The sequence below is a fragment of the Martes martes genome (assembly GCF_963455335.1).
Source record: "Martes martes genome assembly, chromosome: 4".
In the NCBI taxonomy this organism is placed as follows: domain Eukaryota; kingdom Metazoa; phylum Chordata; class Mammalia; order Carnivora; family Mustelidae; genus Martes; species Martes martes.
In genome coordinates, this window is record NC_137891.1 from 48522629 (window position 1) to 48547474 (window position 24846).

Consider the following 24846-nt stretch of genomic DNA (forward strand, 5'->3'; position numbering starts at 1 on the left):
TTTTAGCATTCATACATACATGAATTTAAAAACAAATCTTAAATATACCCATACACACATCATCTCTCTGCTCAACAGCCTTTCATAACTCTGCTGACCCAATTCTTTAGCCCTCCAGTTAAGTCCCCCTAAGATCTGGCCCTCTACTCAGTTACCTGCAGTTCCTATGATGCCCAACTACAAACTTGGTGCTACTCACAGATAACAGGCTTATTTCTCTGCCACACTTTTGTTTGGGTATGTCTCCTCAGTGTCAACTCAGCCTTGGTAGGTCCCACTTTTGCTTTTAGTCCAACTGAGACTCATCCCACTTTCAGTATATTTGTTTGTATCAATCACTGAATGCTTTGTGGTACTGTGATAACAATCACAATATTATTCATTTTCCTGCACATGACCTGCCCATCAACTAGACTAAAAGCTCCTCAAAAGCAAAAGCCATGTCTTCATATACATTTTTGTATCCTTAACTCATAGGCATTCTAGGATCTACCTGCAGTCAGTTTTGGTTAAGTATCTGCTGCTGATACTGACATACACAGCACTGCTGCTATGCAACAGTTTTAGTTTTATTGCCAACAAATTACAAATGGAACTAAAACTAAAAACATGGCATCTTTAAATGTGATAAGCATTCTGTAACGTATCACCACCTACTTCCCCTTATTTAGCAAAGTCTAATAATGAAATCCAACTAGATAAAAGATTAATAATTCATATCACAAAATACTCCCAATCTGCAAGACTTTCTTCAATAGTAGTTTCTTCTAAGCAGGGTTCCAAGCTCAAATGCTTATAGTGATCAGTACACATGGCTTCTTTCTCTGTATGGGCTTCACATTCTCTACTTAGCCACAATCCCCCCCATTGAGGAAGAATTCTTTCTAGGCAGATAATCACCATCCTCAGATGACAGTGCCCTGGTGTGCAGAGTGAAAAAGTGTATCTATCCCACAGGGCTGAATCAGCTATGCAGAATCAGCCAATTGATGCCATGTGAGAAGGTGGGAACGTGGGTCTAGGGTTTTTAAAGAGAAGCCAGTAATCTTGATTCTTAAGCATAATCCTAGTGATTTTCTTTAATGCTGTCAAATAATGGAAAAAATTTAAAATCACAATGGGAGCCATTATTAGGCAGGCTAAATCTGGCCTGGAAGCCCATTTACAAAAGCTTTTCTAAAGCTTTAAAAATACCATCTCAGAAACTGCCTGACTGGTAGAGAAGAGAGTCTTTTCCTAAACAAAATCAACTAAGAAACGATAAACACCAATTCACAAAACTAAATCCAGTCCCAAAGTAGTAGTTGAACCAAGTGACTTCCCACTGTGACAAGGCTTAGGTAAAACAGGCCCCCAGGGGGAAAGGACTGATAGATCTGTGATAATGGGTTCAGACGCAAAAACAAAAACAAAACAAAAACCTAGAAATAAACTTTCTAGTTGCTGCAGATCACTTTTAGCAAACAGCAGCCCAGAGAAAACTGAATATATTCAAAAGAAGAAAGCCTATACTTGGTATCTGACCTATATACCCTGACATTGAAAGAAAAGAAAGAAAAATTATAACTAACAAGAAGTGGAAGAGTTCACTTTCAGCATATCCTTTACTGTACTCTCAAATAAACTAAAGAGATAGTAGAGGTTAAAAAAATTATGAGACAACAGATGAGGTAGCAGAGCCTAGAGAAGAAAATGAAGAAAACAGTAAAGCCACTAATGGAGAAAAATCACATTAGAAGCAACAAAATGTAGGGCAGTACTGCATACAGTGACATGAGGACAGGTTTGAGAAAATCAAAACTAAAAAACAAAACTGAAAAGAAAGATAAAAATAATCAGAGAAAAGATGACAGACATGTAGGACTGACAAAGAAGATTCCACATACCCATGATTGATGTTCCTGAAGAAAAATGGAACAAATGGAACAGAAAAAATATTCAAAGACATAATAGAAGAAAATTTCCCTTAAGTTAAGAAAGATCTTAATATGTTCCTAAGAAAAGATATACAGCAATCAACAATGAAACTAATGAACTTCAAGGAAAAGGACTGTGTGGGCATCCAAAGGAAAAAAAAAGTTTCCTACAAGGGGCTAGCCTTCTACTTCACCTGCTGTTTAACATTCAGTGCTAGAAGACAGGGAAGTAATGTCTACAGAGCGGTGGAGAAACTACTGTTGCATAAGAAATTTATATCTAGTGAAGTTGTTTATATACAAAAGCAACAGAAAACACATTTCCAAACATGCAAAACTAAAGGAGTATATCACCCTTGTGAACTCCTGAAAAAATCAAAACATGAAAACATGAATCAAAATTAAGAATTCGGGAATAAGAAAATCGTTACCGAGTACCTGAATATATCCATTAAAACCCTCAAAACATAAAACTAAACCCAAACAGCTGAGGTAACTGTAAGTACAGACAAACATACGAATGTTACAAAGTCAGACACTGTAAAAAATAAAACCGTATTTCATTCCTAAGGTAGATCTTTTTAATATCTGAACATTCCTGAAATTGAGATAAATCAAAATAGATGTGATATGATAGGTAGTGTTTCTTTTCTGAAAAAGCTTTATAATGGACTAGAGAAGAAAATATGCTAATTAACCAACTCTGATAATGCCACAAATATGCTCCCATCTATCTTTTTGCCTGCTGTACAGAAATTGTGATTTTGTAATTCTGTACACCTCTGAAATATTAGTTTAAAAAAGATTTGTTCCTATGAAAAGGTTTAATTCTTTTAAAAGGTTTAATGAGGGTGTTCTGCTAAAAAACAAGTTGTTGTCAAATTATATTTGGGCAAAGCAAAAATTTTTATAAAGTTATTCATTAAAAAAATTAAAAATTAAAGGATTTCCCACTCATATTGCTTCACATTTTCTACTGTATTTAATGAATGTGAAAAACTATTCTCAAAAGGACTCAGACTGGATTAAAACACAAACATAAAACATTGTTACATAGCAAAAATTAAGAAACAATCTTATGTATGCTGATCCATTAATTACGGTATCTACATAAAATGTTATTACACAGCCATTAAATAAAAGAGAGTATTAGCACCATTAAATAAAGGAGTATTATTAGCTCCATACAGGATATGAAAAGATGTCCACGAAATACAAAACAATAAAATGAAGTTGCTATATTGTGCACATTGTATGATCAATTCTGTTTAAAAAAACCAGCAAATATGTATTATATTACACATACATACAAATTTTTATATATGCACAGAAAATGTATAGGATAACCACGATAGTTATAGTAATGCTTACCACTAGAATTGCGCTAATATTTTTTGTTTTTTAAAAATAACTGGATTGCTACTGAAAAAATGTACGAATACATCCATTGCATACAATGGAGACATACTTATTTCAAAGCAGATGTTTGTTTTTTATTTTACCTTGCTAGACCACCATAATCAAGTCCTTCTTCTCCTCTAAATATTACATATAATCGCCTTCTCAAGTCATAGGGTTTTAATGCCATAATCTAATTAAAAACAAAAACATGGATACTTAAAACACTCATATACAGCATAAGCTTCTTCCAAAACAATTTAATTTAAATTTCATCTGCATTTCCAAAATTACACATTTCCTCATCTCATACAACAATGCCTTTAACTCGAGATCAGCTGATGTGTTCCATGAACTAGTAGATATATTATACCTTACTCTATTAAGCTTTCTGTGATTCACCTTCTAAAATCTCTTTCCCCTCTTCTACTATTAAATGGTAGTTCTACTTTGGGTTAGTGGCAAGAGAGAAAGAGTGACACAGAAAGCTTTTAAGTTTATAAAATATTCCTTCCCCTGTTGCTCCTCAAATTTTACCAAAATCTTGTAAAAAGTGATCTGCAAATTTTTCAACATTTGATGAGAAGCAGAAGAGCTTGTTCTGGGCCCTGCTTATACCACTATTCGATTTCTCAGTACGAAAGGAACTCAGATAAAGCAAAGGATTTATACAATATGTAAACCCAATTTTCATAATCCTTAAAAGCTTACATTAGGATTCTAGCAAACAGGCTTTACTTCTGGATAACAGTTACTTCCACCACACATGTCAAAACCAAAGCCAAGAGCGCCATGTCTGGGTGACAGCAGAGCTCACCAGCAGGACTTTGCCTCATAGGCAGTCACGCATGTCAAACAGACCATGCTTCTCCCCACACCAGAGAACAAAGCAAAATAAAATCTTTCATGAATCTGGATGATGTACACTTACTACAAAAAAGCTCAAACAGCTTATAACAAGCTAGGAATTTATTAAAACTCAAACCAAAAAAGTTTTGATAACAGCTGTATTACGTATCTTGCCCAAATTCCAACAGCTAGTAAAGTTAAGTTAGGATCTGAACATCTCTAATTTTTGAGTGCCGCTATTTCATTTTGGCTTGTTTATGTAAAAATCCCTGTGTACCTGTATATACAGGGACTTTGAGTTCATCACTGTAATACTTTGGCGGGGGGGAGGATGAGAAGACTTGGGAAAATTCTCCACAACATCAGAAAAAAAGAACTGATAATATTTTGATTTTTTATCTTTAAATATTCTGCAGATGATTCAGGAAAGGCAGACACATTACATTTAATTCATTCACCAAATGTTTACTGAATACCTGCTATGTGCAAGGCACTATTCTAGATACTGAGCATAACAGCAGTAAATGAAGTAGCTGGTGTTCCCATGGGAGCTCTAGTGAGGGAGACAAAATGGGTCACGCAGTGCTAAGTGTTACTAAAAAGAATACATAAAGGTGAGCAGGGAATCCCATCTTAACTACTGTGGCTCAAACGAGGTCTCTCTGGGATCATAATCTTTAAACTGAAACCTGTAGGAGGTAACAATGAACATTAGGGTTACTGAAGGGATACTTAAATGGAATAGACTATCTATACTGATTAAATCTTAATTTGGTAGTATTATCAAGACTTAAGTTTGAGTTAATGAAGTCTTAGAAAAGTAACTGTCAGAATGTGTCAACTTGTTCCAGAAGCTGTTTAAGCTTCATTTAAAATGGACTTAATGGTTAAGAGTTATCTCAAAGGAATGTTGTGAGGATGAATTAAATGAAATGATACTTGTAAGATGCCAGTGCCAAACATATGGCAATCACTTGCTACATGATGGGGTTTATCATGACTATTATTATAAGGGACACTCAGTAAGTGGCAGTCATGGTTTAAAATTTCTAAACCCTAACTCCCTTTATATATATAGAATGTAACTGTTTATTCTGATAAAATCTTCCTTACCTGTTGGAAGGAATCTTCAAATAGTGTCTGCCGGGATACATTGATCTTTACATGACTGGGTAGTGCATTAGACTAAAAACAAAAATAATACCAGGATATCATGTATGGTGTAGTAAAGTTAAGTATAAAGATAAGACTAAATGATTATGAACATAAGATTTATTTACCACTGTAGTACCTGGCACAAATAACGGAAGTGAGCAAGTTTCCACCTAAAGCTGCGTTCATAAGCAATCTGTGGACCACCTTTAGTTCTAAAGGAAAAAAAACAAAACAAAACAAACCATATATTAATCTGAAATAAAATTGGATATATAATATGCAGTATGAAATTGGAGTATACCAGAGTCCTACAAATGACCACAGTAAAGTTATTTGCTGGGAGAGCAGATACATTTGGTGGGCCAAAAGGCTTGCGCAGCTCAGACACACAGAGAGAGCAAGATTGCATGCATGTATGGGTCTTTTGTAAAGAAGTTAGTTAAACGAAATATTAAAGTTTATTACTGACTATTTAAAAAAAAAAAACAAAACCTTTGATAATACTAGCTCTAGGTAGAAGAGACAAGAAAGGAAATTCTACCGCAACTTAAACCTAACCTCAAACTGAAAGAAACACTGCTGAGATGGTATGCAGAGCAAAAGCAATTTCTAAGAACAAGTGACATCCAGGTCACACAGCTCAACTGATCACTGAGGGAAGAGGCAGAGTGGGTGGTATGGAGGGATAGGTTCGATTCACATTGAGAAGGCCTGGCTATTCTGCCTTTTGAAGGAGAACCTAAGATACAAGCACAAAGACCTTTCATGATCTTAGGGAACATTTTGGAATGGATAGAAAATGTTCTCTTACGTTGTTAGGTTCAAGTGAATTCATTGAACAAATATCTGTGAAATATATAGTATTACCCGACATTCTTCTAGCCGATGACAGTGTTATTTGTTAATAAAATAGGTAACAAAACCTGTTTTTGTGGAGGTTATATACCAGTGAAGGGGACAGACAAGATACAAAATAAAGAAGTAAACTATATATGCAGTGTGTTAGGAGGGGATAAATTTTTTTAAAAGATTTTATTTATTTATTTGACACAAAGAGGTAACAAGCAGGCAGAGAGGCAGGCATAGAGAGGGGAGGGAAGCAGGCTCCCAGCTAAGCAGAGAGCCTGACGCAAGGCTCAATCCCAGGACCCGGAGACCATGACCCAAGCCAAAGGCAGAAGCTCAACCCTCTAAGTACCCAGGCACCCCCGAAGGGAATAAATGTTTTATCACTCCTGCTCCTCAAAGAGGAGAGGGAGGGAGGGAGAGAGAAAGGGAGAGAGAGACAGAAAGGCAGTGTAAAAAAGATAAGGAGTGGTACAGTGAGAAGTTTAAATTTCTGAAATGGGTGAACAGTGCTGAGTTCACGGGCAAATTAATATTTGAGCAAAAACATAGAGGGCATTAAGTCATGTACATATTTGGGGAAAGAGCAGAATAAAAGCTAAGACCCAGAGGTAAAAGCCCAGGTGCTTGAAGTATAGCTAGGGGGCCCGTGAAGCTGAAGCAGAGTTAATGAGGGGAGAAAACAGAGATGAAATTGAAGAGGTAACAGGTCACATTCTGTAAGGCTGTGGAGGCCACTGTGAGGACTCTCCTTTTCACTCCGAGATGGGAAATCACTGAGAAGTTTTTGTGTGAAGGAATGACTTTATACTCAATAGAGGGGGAAAAAAAAAGTCAATCCTGTTGCTGTATGAAGAATAACATTATAAGAGGTGTGGTAGAAAGCAGAGAGACAGAGGCACCACTCCAGCTAATCATGTGGTGGCAGTGGATATGGTAAGACCTAAGTGGATTCTGGACATACTCTGAAGCTGAGGTAGCTAGAAATGTATTGTGTCAAATGCTCCTAAATTAAATGAGACAGGAACACAACCAACCCCTGAATTAACAATTAACAATACAGATGGAGATCACTGGTGTCCTTAACAAATTCAGGGTCAGTGGAACTTCCTTATAGTCTGTTTGAAAGAGAAATTAGAAACAGCAATGTAGAGATAATGCTTTCAGGTACTTTTTCTTTAAAGGGCAGCAATAAAAAGAATTTTCAAAGAATTAATTTAAAAGGTAAAATGTTGTGTTTTTATTTGTTTTTTAATCTAAGAGAAATACCAGTTGATGAGATTTAATTCAGTAGAAGAAAAACTGATGATGGAGGATAGCAAGATGGTAACTGCTGGAGCAATTAAATGGGAAAGAGGGGGGAAATATCTAGAGTGCCAGCAAAGGGACTGGTCTTTGATAGGAACAATGATAGTTCATCTACTGGATCAAGAAGGAAAACAGATACTGGGAGGTGGGCAGATGTGACAGTAGGAATTAGCAAAACAAACAAAAAACAAACAAAAAAACCCTCTTATGGTTGCTTCTATTTTCTTAGTGATGCAAAGATACCACACCTAAGAGTAAGGATGAAGGTGAGCTCTATTTTAACATATTTTTATCTGGAAAACTCGAATGTGTTAACATCTCATTCCTTTATGAATTATAGTACCATAATAGGCAGTTAAGAGCACAGACTCTGTGAACAGACTGCCTTGGTCTGAAACCAGCTCCATTCCCTTCCATCTGGTTTTGCACAAGTTAGTTATGCTCCATAAGCCTCAGTTTCTGCACTGAAAAAGGGAAAATAATAGTATCTCTCTCAAGGGGTCGTTGGGAGATAAAATGAGCTAGTTTATACAACACTCTTAGAGCACTACTCTGCACATAGCAATCACGAGATAAATATTTGCTAGCGTTATTATTAACACATTATGTGCTACAAATTCATTCTCTAGAAATGTGAAGCAAAAATGGGTATACCAGGCTATTACTTACATAGGTTTTCTTGATCCACAAAGTACAATCTGTTGCTAAACTTGAGGCTAAATTTTTAGTATATGTGCTGCAGAAGTGAGCACTTGAGGCTAAATTTTTATGTCCTCATTAAATAGCATTTAAGAACTTCAGGTATTCACTTACACAGATGATTTCCCATTGCGAGGATCTTTGAATGTTGTTGTTCTTGTATTATGATCAACAAAGTACCTAACACCTTCCCGAGTATACCTAATTTCCCAGCCTTCTGGCAGGGGTTCTTCATTCTGTAAGCTAAAAGATAACATTACAGTCAGAAGGTGAACATCTTCTAGGTACTAAAAACATTAGAATCAAGGTTTACTTGATTTTATCCATAGATCTATGTAAGATGACTTAGTTAAGGCCTTAGTACACACATACCCTTGAGTTCTGGGATCTTCCCACTGGGTTGTTTTTGTGTTATGATTCACAAAGTAAACCCTGTCGGTTGAATCCACTCTTTTTTCTAAAAAAATAGAGTGAGAAAAGCATTTAATCACTCTTTACTATATATACCTTCAGATATTTTTACCAAAAACAGATCAGCTTACCCCAGCCTGGTGGCAAAGGCCCATATGGGTCATTTTCTGCAGCTAACATTGAAGCCTGATTGGAGAAAAGGGTTGGAGGGAAAAATAAACACATTAATATAAAAGCAGACATAAACTAAATACTTGGTAGAACCATATTTTATAGTAATTTTCTAAAAAATATAATAAAGGAATGTAAATATAGTGATTTCAAGATACAAAGTACATTTAAAAATGTCATGAGTTAAGAGGGGCCCATCAGTTGATAAAATCATTAGTTTTTCTAAGATGATTTAGAAATAATACACTAAGATTAATATTTTAATTTTTTAAACATTTTAATTTAAATTTCAATAATTAATTTTTAATTTTTTTAGCCCTTTTACAATAACTTGTTAGGAGTGAAATGAGAAGAGCATATAGAAAATTGTGGTGTTTAAATGAAAAATATTACTTGTTTAAAAGTACAACAATAGGGGCGCCTGGGTGGCTCAGTGGGTTAAAGCCTCTGCCTTCGGCTCAGGTCATGATCCCAGGGTCCTGGGATCAAGCCCTGCATCGGGCTCTCTGCTCAGCAGGGAGCCTGCTTCCCCTTCTCTCTGTGCCTACCTCTCTGCCTACTTGTGATCTCTGTCTGTCAAATAAATAAATAAATAAATCTTAAAAAATAAAAAAAAATAAAAGTACAACAATAATCACAGTTCCCTTTAAAACATACCTATTAATAAAATCAACATTAAAATCCAGTATCATCTTTGTACAAGTAAACTTTTATCTTAGTATCTTTTATATATTCATAAATAAACATTCATGCCTACATATATTATTACCCAGAAATATATTCAGAAGAAAATATAAACATTGCACTATCAATTTAAAAGAACGATAAATATAAAAATCACCACCTGAAAAACTACATCTTAATGACAGTTATACATAATATTTTATAACCTTATAATAGATGCTGTTAATTTTACCTAATATCCACTTCCCACACCTCCTTCCATGACACTCAAATCACTGTTTTGTTCGAGATAGCAATGTGTCCATCTAATATTCCACTCCCAGCCTTCCTCACAGCTGAGTTGGTAGAATGACCAATTCTAGCCAGTGAGTACTGGTTGAAGGCCTTGGTAAGGACACCCCTTTTCAAGTAAAAAGGCAGGGCTTCCAAGATAAAAGCCATCTGCCCTTCTCACTCCCCTTTCCCCATCTTCTTTTGTACGCTGGGGAATGAAGCCCAAAGGGCAGCAGCTCTGTATGACTGAGGTAAGCATGAAGCATGGTAACGATCCACAAAGAATCTGGGTAACAGGTGGCATTACTGAGCTAATGTATGCATTAGCCTGGACTTTCATCCCAGACTTGTGCTATACGTAGATAATTACACCTCAACTCATTTAAGGATGTTCTCTGCAGAACACACTTCTACTACATCCCTATGACCCGATTCTGCCGTTTCCCCGAGGCTCTCATGGATACAGCTAAGATAACCCAGAACAAAAGCACACAGTACGTAATTTCTTGTTTACTACATACAGCTAAACAATGAAACCTTACTACAGATTTCTGTACAAGTTACCAAAGAACCAGCTGGTGGCAGCAGGAGATGCTATGTAAGCTGGGTTGGCCCCCTCCCTCTCTGCTGGCTACAAATCACCAGGAGAATGGGTCAACCAGCAAATGAGAACTTATTATTTAACCAGTGAAGAAAATGGAGCTGAAAGAGCCAGCCTGAGAGGCAAGATAATGGAAAAGAGTTATTTAAGTTTTCTTTTTGTGTCTTTCCTATTTCCTCCCTATCTGCTAGCCTCTACATTTTAGGTTTTCAAGTTGCCTCAAAATACTCTCTAGAGTTGTCCAGTACTTAAAATTTGTATTTTCCACTTCCTGTGATCAAACCTATTTAACGAAGATTTCCCTTTACCCCCAGTCTTCTTGTGGATGTTTGCTTTGGCAATAAATGAACCATCAACTGGTCAAATTTTCAAATAGCTTAGATATTTTGGACAACACTATCTCCAATCCCAGGAATATCTCTGGTAGGTCAAACACATGAAGCTGTTTCTGACAATCTGGAATGGGAATCAGAACAGCTGGAAAATGGCAAGACTGGTCTTAAATCAGGAGCAAACAAAATGATTATAATTAAAGGCAGAGAACTGGGAATTAGTAAAGCCATATTGTTTCATTAAGAAATTTCACTTACAAACTACCACTTAAAAAAGACAAAAACTGTAATATTGCTAGTAAACCAGAATTTTAAAAAAAACTTAGTATGTATGTATATCAGAATTATTTATTAAAGAGTAAATAAAAAAATACCTTGCAGTGCAGTCTATAACATTTAAAAATCACCAAAGTAGAAAAGAGCAAATGCCTGGAGGAAAGAGCTGTACTGATATCTTACAATCTGCTATTACCGAATAGAGGTATCTCTGGTTGAACTGTTGCATAGCTCCTTGCAATTGGTTCCGCTGAGACTGCCACTGCTCAAAGTTTCGAACAGACTCCATGGTAGGCCGCTGCCAGGTTGTCGTTCTGGTGTTATGATCCACATAATAAACTCTGCCACGATCATCAACTCTTCTTTCCCAACTACCACAAACAAAACAAGCATTAATAAAAATTAAACAGAAACTGGTAAGTATTTAGTTAATATTCCACTCATATAATTTAAAAATCAGAGACACAACATAACTTTAAAATGTTGAATATGTAACCTGCTTTTTTGGGGGCTAAATTGCCTTCCCATTCTACCACTACATGATTTCTGAGAACTATCTAAAAAAGGGGCCAAAGACTGAATAGTCCCAGTTATCAATCTGGCTACCCTCTCTCTTTTTCTGGTTAAGAAGCTACTGAGTGCTCACTGTACACCTAGCAATCTGCCCCTTAGCACCTGCCCAAGTTCAGGGCTGTAACTCGACTGTTACAGGTCTTTAATCTTCCTGCTGTTATCCGGCTGCTGAAAACAAATGCAGATTCAATCATGTCATTCCACCTATCACAGCTCTCCTACATGGCATTAAAAGGAAACCCTTCACCATTTCAGCCTCCTCTCCCCTAAGATCTTTCAAGGGATCTACATGAGAGTCAAATAACTACTTGCTGGTCCCAAGTGTATCGTATGTTTCCCTTTATCATCTCTGTCTGAATAGTTCCTCAAAACAAAATGCTCTTTCCTATTTCACCACCAACTGAAGTTCTCCCCATCCTCCCAGTTTCAGATAACTGTAAGTCAATTTGTGCCATTGATCTTGTTATGTAGCTTATTCGAGGGACAAGGCAAGCCTATAGAGTTCTCCAACTTGCCCCATCTCAGCTCCCTTGCAAACACTTCTTCTCTGTGCCATTAACTCATACAATGATTTAAAAATCCTTTCAGCAACAAATCTCACAAAAATAACATTTATGCTTTGAATTTTCTGGACTTGGAATGTGTACTATATTCGTGAACTTTAAGTTACATCTGGAAGGACAGATATTCTGAGTGAGCAGCAAAGACAGTAAGGAAGATACTGTAGGAACAGGCAGAGAGGGTTTTTTTTTTCTTGTTATGTACGTATATATGCATGTAATTTAAAATATTTTATTTATTTGAGAGACAGTACAAGCGGAGGGCAAGGGGCAGTGGGAAAAAGCAGGCTTCCTACTGAGCAGGGAGCCTGATGCAGGGCTCCATTCCAGGACCCCAGGATCATGACCTGAGCCGAAGGCAGGTGCTCAACAGACTGAGCCACCAGGTGCCCCTCAGATAGTGTCTGAGAAGAATATAAATAATATAATTCAAGTAGCTATCAGCATAACATGTATAAGGAGTTATGAAAGATAAGAACACAAATGAAAAGGAAGGTCTGTTTGTGAATGACCATAAATGACAGCCTAACAGCATGAATTTATTTAGCATATAATAGAAATGTTTTTATTCATTTAATTTAAGCCATAATGTGATACAACTTTAGCCATAATGTGATACAATTTTACTTATAATAATCTTTTAGATAACTCTGAAGCACTTTCACATCTATCATTAAATGTCATGTAACATACCTTAGATCACTATCTCTGGAGAACCATACATACAAATTTTCCTAAATACACCTTTCATTCCTTAAAAACTAATGACAAGCACTAAAACTGGATCAAAATTACAAGTACTCTCAGTAACTCTTGCCAGTGTTTGATAATCTCTTGAGGAAGCCCCTTCAGACTAACTGTAGAAGAGATACAATATAACAAATCTCATTAACTGAAATTATTCACAGAAGTAAATGAAGGAAACAGAACATGCACAATGAAAGAATCATTAATAAATAAGTTTAAGAAATCACATGTATGATAAAACACAACTGGAGATGCATAAAGCTGTCACATTACCCTGGAGGTAAAGGTTGTGGCCTCTCCCATGTAGTCGTTCGAGTGTTATGATCCACGTAGTAAGTTCTACCATGAGGATCTTTTCTCTGTTCCCACCTTTAACAAAAATGCAAAACAAAAATATAAGATAACTAAGACAATCTGAAAAATCATTCCTTATATATAATCAGGAAAATCACCAGTAAGTCTTACTTTAAAAGGGTACAAATACACACACACCCTAAAAGGGGTGTGTGTGTGTGTGTGTGTGTATATGTATATAATAATTAACTAATAATTGGGAAAAGATACTTTGTGTGTGTGTGTGTGTGTGTGTGTATATGTATATACATATACATATACACACACACACACACACACACACACACAAAGTATCTTTTCCCAATTATTAGTGCCCTTTAAGTTCTTATTCCTTTTCTATTAACAGTATTGGAAACTCAATAAATATAGTTAGGAAAGGAAGATAAAGTATTACCTAAAAGTTTTAAAAAGTTACTAATTTATAGAACTTATCAGAGAAAATTTATCATCAGAAAAGACAAATGTAGGTAGGGGGGCCCAAGTGGCTCAGTAGCTTAAATGGCTGCCTTCCACTCAGGTCATGATCTCAGGGTCCTGGGACTGAGCCTCACATGGGGGGGGGGTCCCTGCTCAGTAGGGAGTCTGCTTCTCCCTCTCCCTCTCCCTCTGCCATTCTTCCTGTTCATGCTCTGCCTCTCAAATAAATAAATAAATAAATAAAAGACAAGTTTAATCAAAAGTAGAGGAATTTCCAGCCCAATATCACACTCAAGGCACAAAATATTAATGAGGTAATTATCCACTTTTGCTGGCAATTTAAAAAATGCACATCTAAAAGATTTTAGGAGAAACTGCATTAAAGAAGTATGTGGTGAAATTGCTCCACAATAATTCTTCTATATGCATACAGTGTCTTTTTGTATACAACTATCTCCCTCTTGTTTTTGGTAAAACTCCTCAGTTTTTGGACATCCCAATTTCATCTTTTTCTGTTCCATCTCAAAGACTCAATCTCTTATTTTCCCCACTCTTGTTTTCTCCTCTGTGATTCCTGTTTCCTCCTCTCCTTTCTTTCTATAATATGGTATAGAAGAAAAATGTTAAATATAAAATATAAAAACCTGCTTATTTCTGATTTTAACACTTTGTTTTCAATTGAAAGTAGAAGAAATGGAAGTATTTTTCTTTCTCTTAAACCCAGGGACCCAATTTAATTTGATTCTTTTTGGATTAGAGAGGTCTTTAATAATTAAACCCCCCCTTTTTTATTTAAAGAGTTGTTTATTTTAGAGAGAGAGAAACAGCAGAACAGCTGGAGGGGCAGAGAGGGAGAGACAATCTAAAGCAGACTCCCCACTGAGCATGGAGCCTGACACAGGGCTGGGTCTCATGACCTTAGCCAAACTCAAGTCAGACACTCAACTAAATGAGCCACCCAAGTACCCCTAAATTATTTTCTTACACAATGATTATACATATTAAAGGTATTCCCTAAGCAAGGTGCACACATATACACATACTTTAACGTAAAAAAGTCATGTAAAAAAATTAATAGTTTGCTTAAGCTGCATCCAGTAAACATAAGTCACAAAATGCTTCAAAACTGACTCAGGATCATGTAAGTTATTAAATTTATCTATTAAAAAATTACTATTGCTCTCTGCTCTTTTGTGGCCATCGCTGAAGCACCAGCAGCCAAATGAAGTTCAATCCCTTTGTGATTTCTGACCAGAGCAAGACCCAAAAAAGGCATTTCAATGCACCTTATCACTTTCAGAGGAAGATCGCGTCTTCCCCTCTTCCCAAAGAGCTGAGACAGAAGTACAGTGATCGATCCATGCCCATCCAAAAGGATGATGAAGTAGAGTTCGTATAAGGACACTACAAAGGTCAGCAAGTTAACAAAGTTGTCCAGGTTTACAGGAAGAAATACATCATCTACACTGAGCAAGAATGGCGAGTTAAGGTGAACAGCTTGTCCATGTGGGTATTCACCCTAGCAAAGTGATTACCAGTAGACGAAAACTGAACAAAGACCGCAAAAAGATCCATGAACATAAAGCCAAATCTCACCAAGTTAGGAAAAACAAAGGGCAAATATAAGGAAGAAGCAACTGGGAAGATACATACGTAATGAAGTACTCTTACCTATGACTTTAAATAAAAAACTGTTAAAGTGGGGGAAAAAAATACTGTTGTATAAAATCCTATACCGGAACAGTCATGCTACCCTATACTACAAAAATTTAGGTATTTCTTACAAAAAAGGATTTCACTAAGAAACTCCTGAAATTTCAGATTTTATTTGCTTTAAATAATAATGTAAGTTCATGGGAGGACAGGATTCAATATGGAATTTCATTTTAAAGACATTTCAGGAATATTTGTAACATATAGCAATGGGCTACTGATTTGTATGAAAGGCTAACAGCCTAAAACAAATACCTTCAAAGTGTATGAAGTTTCCAGAACTTCCTGATAATGGTACTTCTGCTATTTTTAGATATTAATTCTAGTAATCAGTCCTTGGGTTTTTGTTGCAATTTCAAAATTTCTAGGTTCCCATCCTTTCTTTACAAATACTTGTTGCCATGTTTAATTCAGCTTTAATTTTTATCAAAATTATATATACTTTTACATAGCTGTATACCCTCATAGCTGCATACATCTTCATACACAGTCTACAGGGCTCACTACAAGAAACAGTGCCTGCTGTCCTCTTAACTTCATTTACCACTCCACAAATGCAACATTTTCAACTGTTTTTAGACAATTCTTTCAGTATTTACCTCTTTTCACATTAGTAAGCTTACTCTACAATTTTATATTTAATTTCGAACAAAATATATTGATTTCTCACTGTGAAAAATGAAGCTGGAAGTCTCTTTTCTGCACACATATACATACACACACACTCTGTAACACTTAACCCTCCTCTGACTATTCCAAACACATACGCATATTGTGTCCTTCCCCTTACAGTTATGCGATATAAAACCCTCCTGGCAGCTGAGTCATGGAACACATCATTTTTGTCTCCTTTCCTCCCATTTCCGTATTTCCTGTATTTATTAATTTAACTCCAAATGCTTTTCCAGCTGCATAAAGTCCTCTCAAAATATTCAGGCTCATCAGGCATTTATCAATCACAGTTGCCACTTGATGAGCTGCTAGTCTTGCCCAGCCAACTGTGAAGCCTGAGGTACACCTGCCCTCTTGGGTTTCCTTTCACCACCATGCTGGTGATCCCTTTCCCTCCCTTTCTATCAAGACACCTAAGATTTAGAGCCCACGTCTTTCACATTCAGTAGTTAGTTAGAGAAACAAGAGTCCGGTCAGCTTCCTAAGAGAGAATACACGGGAAATAAACTTTGGAAACCAAGGATGTCTGAAAATGTATTTATTCTATGCACACACTCAACAGTGTGGCTGATTACAGAAATTTAGATTGCATTTAATTTCCCTCAACTTAAGTTGCCTAATAGCTTCCTGTGTTGATTCTGAGAACTCTAATGCCATTCTGGTAAGTATGAGATCTGCTTCCAGTCCCTTTTTAAAATCTCTGGAAATTTAAAAAATTTTTTTCTTTGGCCCCAACATACTAAAATTTTCACAACAAGGCATCTTAATACAGATTTATTTTCACTCGTTATCCTGAATTTTGGTGGGCCCTTTTAATAAGAAAATTCATGTCCTTCATATTTGTTAGGGTTTTAAGGACTTCCTCCCATTTTCTCTCTTTCTGGAACTTTTCTTACCAGACCCTCTGAATTGGTACTCTAAATTTTCAATTTTATTTCTTTTATTTTAAAAATCTATCTTTTTGTTCTATTTTTTGGGAAATTTCTTTACCTTTATTACCCAAGTCTTCCACTGAATTAGATTTCTAAGAGCTTTTGGTTCTTGAGGTATTCTGCTTTTACAACACCTCCTTCTTTAATGTATCTTCTATCTACTCTTATGTCTCTGAGAATATTAAAACTGACTGGGACCTTTGTGTGGCTGGGCGCAGATTGTGGGATTGACTAAAGAAGTACAGAACAAGGCTATTTCATTGGAGGACAAATAGGTATCAGTATTTTTAGTCTTTTTAGGATGGGGGTTTCAATAGAAGATAATTTCAATCTGGGTGAGAAGGTAAAATCCTGTTGTCAATATTCTGGGATTTGAGTAGGTAAGAATGCTGGGGTTTGCAAACCCACTTATAACTTTATTCACTTACTATCTCCTAAAGGTTCACTTATGTCCCAATTTAGCATAGTTGCTGCCCTCAAGTGTGCCTGGTGTTCCTAAGGATAGAGAACTTCCAGAGAAAACACCTGTAGGCAAGATACTAGTCCTAGCTGCAGGGAGGGGAATTAAGGATTTATTTCTCAAAGTGACTTTCAATCTTGCTCTTTGCAGTGCCATCTTTACTACCACTTCCTACCATATCTGATGGTGCCAATGCAGAGACCAGGCCTGTCCCCCTCACAGGCCAGAATTCAGCTCTCCTGGGTTTGCTAGGTCAGCTCCACTTAATCATTTTCCAGGTGACCACAACCTCATGAGAACCTGCACAGAAGCATCCAGCTAAGCCACCTCCAGATTCCTAATCCTCAGAAACTATTTAAGATGGTATGTTTTGTTGTTTTAAACTGCTTAATTTGGGGATAATTTGTTAAACAATAATATACAATGAATACTATAAATCCATTCAACTCTTGATCTCAGCTCCAGTCTTGATCTCAGAGTCTTGAGTTCAGGCCCCACGTTGGGCTCTACACTGGATGTGCAATCTACTTAAAAACAAATCAGTAAAATAAGAACACTGAAAAGAATTAAGGTAAACCTACATATTTAGAGCGACAAGCTTCATGAAGGTTTAGGTTTAAGTCTATACTGCTCATCAGTGTAAAAAGAGCACAATACCTGCAGAAGTGCCTAATAAATACTTACTAAATATGTGCTGAATGTGAGTTGTACTGACATGGACATACAACCAAATTTTAAAAAGCACTACCAGGTATTTACCTACAGGCTACAAAAGCACCTGGGTGGTTCATTCGGTAAGCATCTGACTCTTGATCTTGGTTCAGGTCATGACCTAAGAGTGCCAAGATCAAGACCCATATTCGCTCCACATTGGGCATGGAGACTGCTTAGGATTCTCTCTACCTCTGCCCGCCCCAACACTCATACTTCCTCTAAAAAAAAAAACCAGACTCGAGGGGATACATACATCCTGATGTTTATAGCAGCATTATCAACAATAGCCAAATTATGGAACAAGCCCAAATGTCCACTGACTGATGAATGGATAAAGAGGAGGTAGTAAATATACACAGTGGAATATTACTCAGCCATCAAAAAGAGTGAAATCTTGACATCTGTAACAACGTGGATGGAGTTAAGATGGTATTAGGCTGGGTGAAATAAGTCAGTCAGAGAAAGACAGATACCACATGATGTCACTCATATATGGAATTTAAGAAACAATTGTCCCCAGACGAACAGTGGGGAAAAAGAGAGGCAAATCAGAAAACACTCTTAATTACAGAGAACAAACTGAGGGTTACTGGAAGGGAGGTGGGGGAGAATTGGTTAAGTGGCTGATGGGTATTAAGGTGGGGACTGTTGTGATGAGTACTGGGTGTTACATGTAAGTGATGAATCACTAAATTTTATACCTGAAACTAATACTACACTGTATGTTAACTAACTGGAATTTAAATAAAAACTTGAAGAAAAAAAAAGGCAACAAAAAAACACTGTGCAGAGTATGATCTCATTTTCTTAAAATAATTATACAAGTATATACAAAACAGTAATTTACATAGCTACTCACTAACCTCTTCACCTATTTCTATCTCTCCTCATAGAACCTGTCACTATATGAGATTACTTAACAGGCTGTGTATGCAAGGCCCCAGGCTGGTCAGCCTGCTGTTACACATACTTCACATCAGAGTCTTGGCCTCTCTTGGCCCTCTGAACACCCAGGGCCTAAAGTCTGACACAGAAAAGCTCTTAAATACTTACTACTGGAATAATATATGGACATCATTCTCTGAGTGTTTTTTTTTTATGACTTAAATATTTTACTTGGTCCATGTCTTAGCTTGTGAGCAGAAATATATTATACTATTAGGGGGAAAAAGTGAACATAACCAAGTGTTCCATTTATATAATGAGCTAGGAAGCTCTATTCTAGTTTTATCTCAGGCCAACTGCAAATATTTCCCATTTAACATTCAATAAATATTCAGTAAGCTCTCATGTTGGAGCCCAAAGTTGGGCTCAATCTCACCACCCTGAGATCATGACCTGAGCTAAAATCAAGAGCTGGACACTTAACTGACTGAGCCACCCAGGCATCCCTAGCCAACTGTTTTTAATTTTTCCAAAATAAGGGTTCACTTCCAAATTTCAGTGTTTGCTCCTAACAGAATTTATCTTTCTCAAACCTTTTCTATAAAGTACAGGTGAAAAGGCAAACAGGTCCTTACATAATAAGAGCAAAAACTCCTGTCATGCCCCACCTCATTTTTCTAACAGCTGGTCCAAGAAGAGATTAACTTGCTGTCACTCCCAAAGTGAGATTCTACCTCTTGGGGCACAACAGTTGTCACAACTGAGTCCCCAACGTGTAGGTGGTAACCAAGGCCTTGGGCAGCAACGATGGAAGAAGGTACTGGTAGGGGAAGGGGTGGTGCAGAGCAAAGGATGATACTCTGGATTGGTCTGGGTGACTCACAGTGACAGCCTGCTAGAGCTATACCCATGGGTCCTAGAAAAGAGGTGGGCTGGAATTGACAAGAGATCAAAATATCCCAATAGTGGAAATTCATGAATACTTCCTAGTAGGTACAAGTTACTTGGCTGAATGATGAGACTTCGCAATAAAATTCTTTAATTTTATGGATCAACATGCTAATTTATAACTGCCACACATCTCTTCAACCGTAATACTCACCTTCCTAGTATTTAGGTATAGTCTCTCTGTCTCACTAGAACATTATATATAAATTTTCAAAATCTACTACTGAACTAAGACTTTGCTTTAAAAAAAGTAAGTGTGGAAGAATTTGGTGAAATGTATTATAATAAAAATTACCACATTTAGTTACTGACTGAATAACTAACTATTGGTTTCAAACTTGGATAATGGAATAGATAGGAAGACCTGCCTTCTCATGAACTACAAAGGACGGTTACCTCATTCTCTACTGCTAACCACTGTGTCCACAGACTCCTCACATCAGAACCTGATTACCCTTTAAAGTCTCTCCAATTTAAACAAATAAACAAACTTTAAAATCTCTCCCATTTTACAAAACAAAAACTAACCCTCAGTTCTCTATCTCCTCTTGCACATTTCCACCAACCAAGCATTCCTTACTCTGTGTGTTCGCCGGTAAGAAAGCTTTACATACTAGCTCTCTTTAAATGTTTTCTACACACTTCTAACCCTCCCATTCACCCCATCACAGAGCACTCTGAATACAGCTCTATTTCCCAGAAACTGCTTTGTCAAAGGTCAACAATAAGTCATCTCTTTGTTGTTAAATTCAATCAGTGCCTTTCAGTTCTTATCTTACTTGAATTTTTTAGTAGTTTTTGACCTTGTTAATCGTTTCCTCAGAAGCATTTACAAGCCAGGGCCTCTGCCCAGTTGCTCACTCACTCAAAATCATTTAATCAGGCACAAATTCACTTATTTAACAAAACTTATTGAGTACCTGCTATGTGGCAGGCATGGTTTTAGGAACCAGAAGTACAGAAATGGACAAAATAAAGCCCTTTCCAGTCCAGTGGAAAGAAAATGTACAAGACACAACTATATGTCACGTGGTGACTTAAGTGTTATAAAGAAAAATAATGAAAGTTATGCTGATTAGAATAACCCTACTCCAAAGTGTTCATGCTGATTCCACCTATATTAAGTTCTGTAACAGGGAAAACTGATCTTTCATCTATAGTGGAAAAAAAATCAGAACAGTGATTGTTGAAAAGGTACTTAGAGAACTTTCTGGGATGATGGTAATATTCAATATCTTGCTAAGGGTTTGGGTTAACCAATGTATGTGTTCATCAGAACTCATGAAAATGATATAGTTAAGACTTGTGCATTTCCTTCTATGTAAACTCTACCTAAAAAACTTAAAAAATACTGAACTCTAGGGATGCCTGGGTGGCTCAGTTGGTTAAGAGGCTGCCTTCGGCTCGGGTCATGATCCCACAGTCCTGGGATCGAGTCCCACATCGGGCTCCCTGCTCAGTGGGGAGCCTGCTTCTTCCTCTGCCTGCCTGTGTGCTTGCTCTCTCTCTCTCTGACAAATAAATAAATAAAATCTTTAAAAATACTGAACTCTAGTTAATGATATACAAGCTGAAGTACTGAGGGGCAAAATGTACTGCTGTCTGCAACTCACTGAACTGCATTCAGGGGTACAGGCCTGTGATTCATCAGTCTTACACAATTCACAGCACTCATCATAGCACATACCCTCCCCAATGTCCATCACTCAGCCATCCCATCCCCTCCACCGCCCTCCCCTCCAGCAACCCTCGTCTGTCTCCTGAGATTAAGAGTCTCTTATGGATTGTCTCCCTCTCTGGTTTCGTCTTGCTTCACTTTTCCCTCCCTTCACCTATGATCCTCTGTCTTGTTTCTCAAATTCCTCATATCAGTGAGGTCATATGGTAACTAATGTCTTTCTCTGACTAACATCTTTCGCTTAGCTTAATAGCCTCCAGTTCCACCCACACTGTTGCAAGTGGCAAGATTTCATGGATTTTTTTGAGGGCTGCATAATATTCCACTGTAAAAAAAAATACATCTTCTTTATCTATTCATCTGCTGATGGACATCTAGGCTCTTAAAAGTTAGATGGACAGAGATGAAGACACTGGATATCAACAGTAAAAGGCCAATTACAGAATCTACTGGTAGACATCAGGGTGTTCACTGTCAAATTCTTTAAATTTTTCTACAGGTTTATAAATTTTCCTAGCAAAAAGCTGGGGAAAAATAAGGCAGGGTAAGGGGATGGGTGCAGAGGGGCCTGATTTAACCAGGGGGAACCAGAAAAGGCCCCTGGAGTAAGGTAACATTTGAGCAGAGACCTGAATAAGTCATGCAGATATCAGAGGAGTAACATTCCACACAAAAGTCTGAGCAAATGCAAAGGTCTCTGGGTGAGATAATGCTTGGCCTAACACTCAAGCGTCATCTCCAGACTGAAATACTCTTCTTTCAGAACACTCGTGATTCCACTGGTAATTAGCTATACAGCTGAGCAAGTTACAAAGAAAGGAAACACAGGAACTAGGAAAGATTTCTGAGGAAACAGAGAAGATGATGTAAATTTGAAAACTGTTAACTTGAGCAATTACACAAAGACCTGCCTAAGCCAGAAGAATCAACCCTGGTTCCACTCCTCTAGTCTACTACCTCCTCACAACTAATCACCTTACAAAACTAGCGTCCATCTTAGTGCTAGCTATTTTAAGTTTTCACCTGGATCAGAAGCTTCTACACTTTTCTTTTTTTAAAGCAACTTTTTTTTTTTTTAAAAGATTTTATTTATTTGAGAGAGAAAGAGCACGCAAGCAAGGGTAAGGAGCAGAGGCAGAGGGAGAGCGACAAGCAGACTCTATGCTTAGCACGGAGCCCGATGCAAACCCAGGACCCTGAGATCATGACCTGAGCTGAAACCAAGAGTCGGATGCTTAATCAACTGAGCCACCCAGGCACCCTGGCTTCTAAACTTTTCTGATGACAGTTCACAGAATAAGAAATATGTTTTACATAAATATCTCTGTGTATACTAGACTGCTATTTATTTGCAGAATTTATACACACAAACCCACACCAGAAAAATAAACTTTCTGGAAACAATGTTTACTCTTACTACAACTAACACTTCAGTATTTCCTATTCTGGTCTACACTGATTTACTTCAATTATGTGTTCAAATGCTGGCCATAATCTGCTAATGGGGTACAGCCTACAACTTGAAAATCACTTATCTAGGTTACCACAAAAGTCTCCTAATACAAACATCACATATGGTGGCTATAGGCATGCTGAAGTATTTATTTGGACTCCAGAGAATTAAGTTTCTGAGCTTATTATCATTTTAAATCATAATGCCTGCTTCTCTCATTTATAAACCAGCCTGGCTGCTATCCTAACTTGTCTCCTTGACTCCTAAAATCTGTCTGTACCACCGCTAGAATGAAATGACCTAACTAAAATGCAAAAAGGACAATGCCACGACCCTGCTTAAAATTCATTATAATGTTCATTCATGGTTTTCAGGAAAATACTCCCACACTCTTAGAAAAGTAAACGAAATTCTTCATAGGACTGCTTACTCTTTAGTACTGCATATGTCAACTTCCTCAAATGCTGAACTCAAGCTGTAACAAAATACTATTTCCTGAATTCTACTTACACATTTTTATGGATGCCAGAGATCTGAACATGAGTTGGCTCTACTGAGAATGAAGCCTTTTACCACCAGCACTTACATTATTGCTCTGCTAACTCCTAACCCTCTTTTAGACATCCACTTAACCGTCATCTCTTTCAGAAAGTATTCTTTGATCTCAATAGTGTAGGCTACTCCCCTCAAAGATCTCTCTGTGTATGTTCCCACCCACAGCCTGCTAAACTTAGGTCTAGCCCAGCTTCAACTGTACAGTATAGCTGCTGCTTACTTATCTTTACCCTCCCATCAACCATGAGGTTCTTAACAGCTTCTTAAATGTACTTGTCACAGTGGCAGAAACATGAAACTAGGATAAATGACTAAGCTGCCAAAGACTGAAAACAAAGAACAAGGAGAGATTTTTGAGAGAGGTCTGAAATGCTGGCAGAAAAAGGGGGGATTTCCAGAAGCAGCTGAAAATGAACTCTGAAAAAGGTCTGGCTCAGACATACAGATTTGATAGTTACATTGATGGGAAAGCATGACCACCAACAGATGAAGACAAACATGCAGGCAGAAGAACAAAGGCTAAAAAACCACTATTAGGCAGTGGGCAAAATAAGATGAGGCAGCAAAGAACACTGAGAAAAACAGTTCAGAAAATAAGACAGGGCCATGAACACAATGACTGTGATGAGAAACGGAGGACAGTAAGGTTAAGACCTCTAGCAGTGCAGTTTCCACAACTCCAAGAGGAACCATGCTAACTGCTGAGAGCTGTGCAGGAAAGCACTGCATCCATACGTCTATCACAGCACTGTCCAACTGTACTGCATCTATGGTTACAAGTCTGAGCCATGAGAAATAAACTTTTTGAAGTCAGAGACAAGGAATGATTAACTCATATTAGTATCATCAAAGCCAAGTAAAGAGTCAAAAAAACCTGTTCAGTATATCTAGGAGAGATGACCAAGTGGAATACACAGATAGAATAATTCTTTAAAGGAAATTTGGGGAAGCTAGATATTTTCAATGGGAAAATTTAAAGGGAACTAAGAATTATTAAGCAGCAATGAAAACCTGAGTTTGTAACAGAGGTAATCAGCAGAGTTAGGTGACTTTTCCCAGCACTCAGTACTAACTGAAAAAAAGGATGGCTCTGGTGGTGCCTGGGGAGCAGACCATAAGGGAAGCTAGAGAACTGAGGTAATTATGTAGTATTATGGTCATTCTTCCCTAGAAGTAAAAATAAACCAAGAATCAAATCAAGTGTGTCTTGCAAATTAACATTAGGTTTTTTCTTTCCCCTTCATACTGCACATACTTCATTAGTTA

The 24846-nt window shown here is 37.2% G+C and overlaps 1 protein-coding gene and 1 pseudogene across 4 annotated transcripts in view; one reads left to right on the forward strand and one right to left on the reverse strand.

The window, feature by feature from the left end:
- The window catches only part of WWP1 (WW domain containing E3 ubiquitin protein ligase 1), a 118998-nt gene that overhangs the window by 26104 nt on the left and 68048 nt on the right, over window positions 1-24846 (reverse strand). For all 3 annotated transcript variants that reach the window (XM_080800212.1, XM_080800211.1, XM_080800210.1), the window contains exons 10-17: window positions 13073-13168; window positions 11116-11290; window positions 8714-8768; window positions 8544-8628; window positions 8286-8414; window positions 5455-5530; window positions 5277-5348; window positions 3419-3507 (exon numbers count right to left, since the gene is read on the reverse strand). In XM_080800212.1, the coding sequence (XP_080656338.1) occupies window positions 3419-3507; window positions 5277-5348; window positions 5455-5530; window positions 8286-8414; window positions 8544-8628; window positions 8714-8768; window positions 11116-11290; window positions 13073-13168 (777 nt within the window). The remainder of the gene's footprint in view (window positions 1-3418; window positions 3508-5276; window positions 5349-5454; window positions 5531-8285; window positions 8415-8543; window positions 8629-8713; window positions 8769-11115; window positions 11291-13072; window positions 13169-24846) is intronic.
- On the forward strand, window positions 14793-15227 carry LOC308340701 (large ribosomal subunit protein uL24-like; annotated as a pseudogene). The gene has a single exon. The product of its transcript is annotated as a large ribosomal subunit protein uL24-like (transcript).